Consider the following 6,337-nt stretch of genomic DNA (forward strand, 5'->3'; position numbering starts at 1 on the left):
TTGGGTTACAGGGCATTGGCTGCAGCCCTGCTGGGAGCCCTTCCTTTGTCCAGCTCATGGACAGGCTCCTTCCAGCTTCCCAGGGGAGCTCAGGTGGAGCCCCAAAGCTCTCCCAGCTGGAGGCACAAAGAGCTGCTCGTCCTGTCCCAGCACTCAAAGCCACTGTGGCACCACAGTTGGCCCACCCAGGGTTTATTCCCAAGTCCTTCCTGTCTGCTGTGTGCAGTCATTGGTGTCCTGAGCACAGGAACATCCTGTGCATGTCCTGCTTGGGATTAGGGCTGGCTGTCCCCAAACACACCTGGCCTTCTGCAGCCACCCCTCCTCTCACCCAGCAGCAGCACAGGTGAAATTAAGGACATTTTTTAACAAAAGCATCATAAAAGGGCCCAAGGACAGGGGTGTCTGGGCAGGCAGCTCTAACGTGTGCGGGTCTCTCTCTCCTTCCCAGGACAACCACAGGCTGTACAAGCAGAAACTCGAGGAGCTGACCAAGCTGCAGGATGGGATCTCCAGCTCCATCACCCGGCAGAAGAAGCGGCTGAAGGAGCTGTCCCTGTCCCTCAAAAAGTGAGTCAGTGCTCTGTGACACCTCAGGAGGGGACAGCAGCAAGGATGGGGCTGCTGAGCTCCCCTCCTGCCTCAAATGCAAACCTCTCTGCAGCCAGGGGCTGTGGGGAGGCTGTTCTTCCCCAGCCCCCCTTTCCTGTGCCCTGTTTGCAGTTCAGAGCTTGCAAAGGTTTTGCAGGTACCATGAAGTGCTCCCCTCCTGCACAAAGCTCTCCCCATCCTTGCTGAGGGTGAGACACCCATCTGGCCTCACCCTGCTCCCTTCTCTTGAGCAAGATCACAGCCTGACAGAGGAGCTTGCCCTGCAGATGGAGTTGTGGACTTGCCTGCCATGCACCTTCCCTGTCCTTGGGGTGTCCTTGCCCCAGCCAGTCACTTGTGGAGTGCCAGCACGTGCTGCTCACGTTCCAGAGGCTCTCCTGGTGCCAGTGCCTGTGTTTGCTCCCCAGATGCAAAGCCCAGGCGACTCCCGAGCAGGAAGCATCCATCCAAGAGACCCAGAGCCTGATTAAAGAGAGGCAGAACGTGTTCTTTGAGATGGAGGCCTATCTGCCAAAGAAGAACGGGTGAGAAGGCACCTCAGCTCTGGCTGGGCCCCCCTCCACACCCCTGTGGCTGTAAGGCACAGACCCCAGAGCTGTCACCCTGCGCCCAGCGGTGTCACAGCTGTGCTGCTCCCCTTGGGCTCCCCAAGGACACCAGCAGTGCTGCCCTCACTCCTCTGCCTGCTCATGGCCATCACCCACCCTTGCCCAGTGGCTGTGCCCGAGGAGAAGCCCTGGTGAAGCCCTGGTGGGAGGTGGGGTGTGTGCTCCCCCACCCGTGGCAGGGGATTCCAGAGGGTTTGTGGAAGCCCCTGGAGCTCATCCCTGGCCCCACTGGTGGCACAGGAGGGGACAGCTCCACAGGCAGGTCCTTGTGCTAACGCTCTGCTCTCTCCCCAGGTTGTACCTGAGTCTGGTGCTCGGCAATGTGAACGTGACCCTGCTCAGCAAACAGGCCAAGTACGGCCCCTCCTCGCTGCTCCTCTGATTTTCCTGCCTTGGGATCCCCTTGGCACCAGGAACAACAGCTCCTCCCAGGCAGACACGGGGCTGACTTGGCTCACCCGGTGTAGATTCCCTTCCTGAGCTGTTTCCTGCATCACTTCCCAGGAATCAGCCAAATCCGTGGCTCCCCCTCACATTCCTGTTGCTGGGCTGGACCATTAGCTCTGACAAGTTAATGGGATCCTCCACTGAAGCCATGTCTGTGTTTCCACTGTGTCAGGAACTTCCAGGAAAGACAGACAGTGGACAGTCCCCTCCTCTTCCCTTGGGGAAACACCAGAAGTTGGTTTTGGCCCCTTGGAGCCTTTCCCTTGCCAGAGATGCCCAGCCAGGAGCCAGTCCCCTCTCTCCCTCTGTTCCCCAGTCCTCCCCTTGGAGATGTGTGCACATCCCAGTGTGCCCAGCTCCCCCAGCAGGGCCACCCCCAGGCTGGGGTGGTTTGGGGAGCTCAGACGTGTCCCAGCTCTGTGTGGGAGCAGCCTGATGTGCTCTGCTCTCAGAAATGCCCCCAAGGCAAGGTTCTCCCTGAGTGTCTCCCAGAAACATCACTTTGTCCAGCCAGATGGGATGGGAGGACACAGATTTCCAGCAGCCCCCTTGCTCCAAGCCTGACCTTGTGCTTCCCTGCAGGTTTGCATATAAAGATGAGTACGAGAAGTTCAAGCTCTACCTCACCATCATCCTACTCATTGTCTCCTTCTCCTGTCGGTTCCTCCTCAACTCCAGGTGAGTCTGGCTTGCTGCTGGGCAGAGATCTCCTCCCAGAGCCCCCCTGCCCTTCTCTCCCATCCTGGAATATCCAGAGCTGAACAGGAGGTGCTGCTAAAGCATCTGGAGGTGGGGTGGCCTCTGTGGCTGCCGTGGCCATGGTGGGCGGTGGGGAGCAGGTCCCTTTCCTTGGGGGTGGGTGTCCCAGGGGCTGTCACAGCCTGCTCTGTGTGACACAGGGTGACAGACGCCGTCTTCAACTTCCTCCTGGTGTGGTACTACTGCACCCTCACCATCCGCGAGAGCATCCTCATCAACAACGGCTCCAAGTGAGTGCCCCGGGCCCGGGGAGGGGCTGGGCCTTCCCTGTCACAGGGGAGCAGCTCCCTCCCACTCAGGGTGTGTGGCAAACCCTGCTGGAGCTGCAGGAGGGGGCAGGAGGAACCTCCCGTTCCCGCGTGGGCAGGTGGAGCTGGCAGGGCCCTGGTGCTGCCCAGCCCCGAGGCCCTGGGTCCTGCTCTGGGGCATTTCCCAGCCAGCCCTGGGAGCTGGGGATGGCTGGGGCTGGGCTGCTGCACTCTCCAAGCTGCCTTTGGCTCTGGATTCATGCTCCAGATGTGACGGTGCTTCTCTGTGTCTGCTCTCCAGGATCAAAGGCTGGTGGGTTTTCCATCACTACATCTCCACCTTCCTCTCAGGTGTCATGCTGACGTGGTAAGTGTCTGTCCCTTGTCCCATGGAGGGGCTCCTGGGCTGTGGGACAGGCAGGGCTGGCTGTCCCCTCCCAGCCCCACGTCCCCCAGCCAGCACTGTCTCTCCACAGGCCAGATGGGCTCATGTACCAGATGTTCAGGAACCAGTTTCTGTCCTTCTCCATGTACCAGAGTAAGTGCTGCCCCGTGTGCTGGGCCAGGGACTGACCCCCAGGTGCTGAGAATGCCTGCAGAGCTCTACACATGGAGACCTGGCTGCAGCTGCTCAGCTCTCAGCACACCTGGTGGTTCCCTTGGCCTCGTGGGGTGATGCTGAGGCTGGAAGGTGATCCCTGGGCAGCTCCTGGCAGCAGCCATGCTCTCCTTGCAGGCTTTGTGCAGTTCCTGCAGTATTACTACCAGAGCGGGTGCTTGTACCGGCTGCGAGCGCTGGGGGAGAGGCACAACATGGACCTGACTGTGGGTGAGTGGGATGTGCCCCTGCTGCTGCTCAGCTCACTGGGAGCTGTGGGTTCTACTCAAGGAAATGGTGATACTTTGATCTGAGGTCACTTATCAGTGGCAGGAAGAGTAAAAGCTACAATTCAAACCAAAGCTCCCAGAGCAGCGTCTCCTATGGGGCAGCACCACCCCACAGGATGATTGTCCCCCTCCTTCTGCTCTGCTGGGACCACCAGCCCACAGCTGGCTCCTTCAGGATGTGAGGTGGCAGTGGATGTGGCTCTGGGCATCCCAGGTTTGCCCAGGAAGCTCCTTCAGACATGGCACACCCATCCAAACCACTGTGGGCTGTCACCTCCCCAGCCCCTGTGACACTGAGAGCAGGAGCTGAGGGCCAGCTGCAGGGGGGCCCAGAGCCCTGTGCTGCAGTAGGGGTCCCTGCCACTGTCCCCCCTGCCTGTGCCCACAGTGAGGCTGGAATGGCAGAACTTCCTCAGCCAGGCACGTGTGGGCCTGAGCCTCCCTGTCCTCCATGTTTGGAGGAGCTGGGCTCTGTTCACCAGCCCATTCCAGCTCCTACAGAAACCTTCATCCTTTGCAGAGGGCTTCCAGTCCTGGATGTGGAGAGGCCTCACGTTCCTGCTTCCCTTCCTCTTCTTTGGGCAGGTGAGGCTGCCCCAGTCCTGGCAGGATGTGGAGCCTGGGGTGGGAGTGGGATGTGACACATTCCCAGCTGTGCTCGGTGGCCTGGACGTGGCACAGACCCCACAGGCTGCCACAGCAGGGAAATGCTGCCAACAAATGCTGAGCCTCTCCCTCCAAAGCAGCCACCACAGCTGGGGGAGTGAGGTGGGGAGGAGCTGGGCTGTTTCTGCTGGGTGCTGTGGTGAGAACCCTTCCAAAGCCTTTCCAAAGCCCTTCTGAGCTCCAGCTTTGAGCTGCTGCTGAAAGGATCAAGCCCTTCCTCGGTCAGATTGTTGAGGCTGATGGCCACAGGCTGCTCTGAGGCTGCCTGAGGCCCTTGGGCTCCAGCTGGCCTGAAAACAGGGGGGATGTCCCTGCTGGGGTGCTCTGGGAAGGAGCCCTCTGTCCCTGAGCCTGGATGGGGTTTCACTGCCCCCACACGAGGTCGGGGTGGAGTTTATACCCCACAGGACAGGCTGGGACCTGGGGCTGAGCCTCTGGAAGCAGCAGCAGCTGCCCTGAATCTCCTCTCCCCTGCAGTTCTGGCAGCTCTACAACGCCATCACCCTGTTCCGCATGCTGCAGCACCCCGAGTGCAAGGAGTGGCAGGTAAGGAGGCTCCTGGGAGGGCCCTGGAGGGGGATCCCCAGCAGGTCCCTCCTGCTCACCCCAGCCTCTCTGCCCACAGGTCCTCATGTGTGGCCTCCCCTTCTCCATCCTCTTCCTGGGCAACTTCTTCACCACCCTCCGTGTCGTCCACCAGAAGATCCAGAACAAGAACCAGGACACGAAGGAGAATTGAAGTGGGGCCCTGTGGGGGCCTGGACTGTTTCTCCATCCCCTGTCCCCATCTCCTCGATTCCGTCCGGACTCTGGGGTCTCATCCCATCCCTTGGAGGCCTGGCTGTGGGACAGAGCTTGGGGCCTGCTCCTAGCCAGTCCCTGTGCTCAGCCTGGGGCTGGATCCCTGCTGGAGTCACTCACCTGCAGCCAGGAGCACCCTGCACCTCCTGTCCTGGCTGCCCTCCCCATGCAGACAGCAGGATGCCTGGGACAGCCACTCCCCTCCCTGGCACTGGGATGTCCTCTGGGTGCTGCTGCTCCCCACAGGGGCAGGGCAGTGCCCAGGGACTGCCTCCCACAGCTCCTGGGGTGCTGGAGGCTCCCCCTTTCCCCCAGCCCTGCACCCAGGGCAGCCCCTGTGTGCTGAGGGCAGCAGAGACCCTGCAGGGGCAGCTGGGGCTGTGCACAGCTCTGATTCCAGGGCTGCCCCAGCTCCTCCCTCACCTTCAATCCACAGGGAAGGGGTGGCTGGGGCAGGGGAGGGGTGGGAGCAGCAGGAGCTGGGGCTGTGCCAGCAGCAGCCTGGGCTGGCAGCTCCTGAGGCTGCAGATGTGAAAATAAAGGGAAGGAGCTGCCCTGGGTCAGTCTGGGAGCTGCTCCCACACTCTGCTCTGTGGCTTTGGTTCATCAGGAAGGGGGTCCTGACACAACCTCCCTGACAGGAGGGTGGAGGTGGGGGGCAATAGGAAAATGTCACGATAGGGCAAGAGGAAACAGCCTCAGCTTCCACCAGGGGACGTTTAGATCAGATATTAAGGAAAATGTCTTCACAAAAAAGGGTTGTCCAGCCCTGACAGAGGCTGCCCAGAGCAGTTGTGGAGTCACCATCCCTGCAGGGATTTAAAAGCCATGTAGATGAGGCAGTTGGGGACATGGCTGAGTGGTGGGTTTGGTAGTGCTGGGAGGGGCTTTCCAGCCTAAATGAGCCCATGATTTTATGAGAAGTCATCTCCCTGTGCCCTTCCACCAGCCTGAGCTGCAGGGGGTGCTCCTTCCCATGGCATCCCAAGGAGCCCAGCAGAACCTCAGTGTCCCTGGAGGTGGGGAAGAGACACCCTGTACCAGCTGTACCAGCACTGGGAGCTCTGGAAGAACCAAAGAGCAGGTTGGGCACAGCTGCACCCCCAGTCCAGAGCCCCCCACTGCCATCCTCCCTCCCCTCCACAGCCCAGCACTCAGGGTAGGGGCTGCCCCCAGCTCAGCCTAAACCCAGAGCTGCCACCACATCCCCAGATTTCCTCCTGGTTATCATCCATTGCTCCTCCTGCCTCCTTCTTCCCTCTGGCTGAGCAGAGAGATGCAGGAAGCAAACTCCAGACACAGGGTTTT

At 60.5% G+C, this 6,337-nt stretch overlaps 1 protein-coding gene across 1 annotated transcript in view; it reads left to right on the plus strand.

Moving 5' to 3' along the window:
- TMEM120A (transmembrane protein 120A) overlaps positions 1–6,325 on the plus strand; it is a 6,735-nt gene extending 410 nt beyond the window's left edge. The window contains exons 2-12 of the mRNA XM_005425454.3: positions 452–570; positions 1,020–1,136; positions 1,515–1,574; positions 2,250–2,345; positions 2,567–2,656; positions 2,976–3,041; positions 3,151–3,212; positions 3,411–3,503; positions 4,083–4,147; positions 4,706–4,774; positions 4,854–6,325. Coding sequence (XP_005425511.1) covers positions 452–570; positions 1,020–1,136; positions 1,515–1,574; positions 2,250–2,345; positions 2,567–2,656; positions 2,976–3,041; positions 3,151–3,212; positions 3,411–3,503; positions 4,083–4,147; positions 4,706–4,774; positions 4,854–4,967 — 951 coding nt within the window. The 3' untranslated portion in view covers positions 4,968–6,325. The remainder of the gene's footprint in view (positions 1–451; positions 571–1,019; positions 1,137–1,514; positions 1,575–2,249; positions 2,346–2,566; positions 2,657–2,975; positions 3,042–3,150; positions 3,213–3,410; positions 3,504–4,082; positions 4,148–4,705; positions 4,775–4,853) is intronic.
- Positions 6,326–6,337: the final 12 nt, after the last annotated feature.

Source organism: Geospiza fortis, unplaced genomic scaffold, assembly GCF_000277835.1.
Source record: "Geospiza fortis unplaced genomic scaffold, GeoFor_1.0 scaffold425, whole genome shotgun sequence".
Classification (NCBI taxonomy): domain Eukaryota; kingdom Metazoa; phylum Chordata; class Aves; order Passeriformes; family Thraupidae; genus Geospiza; species Geospiza fortis.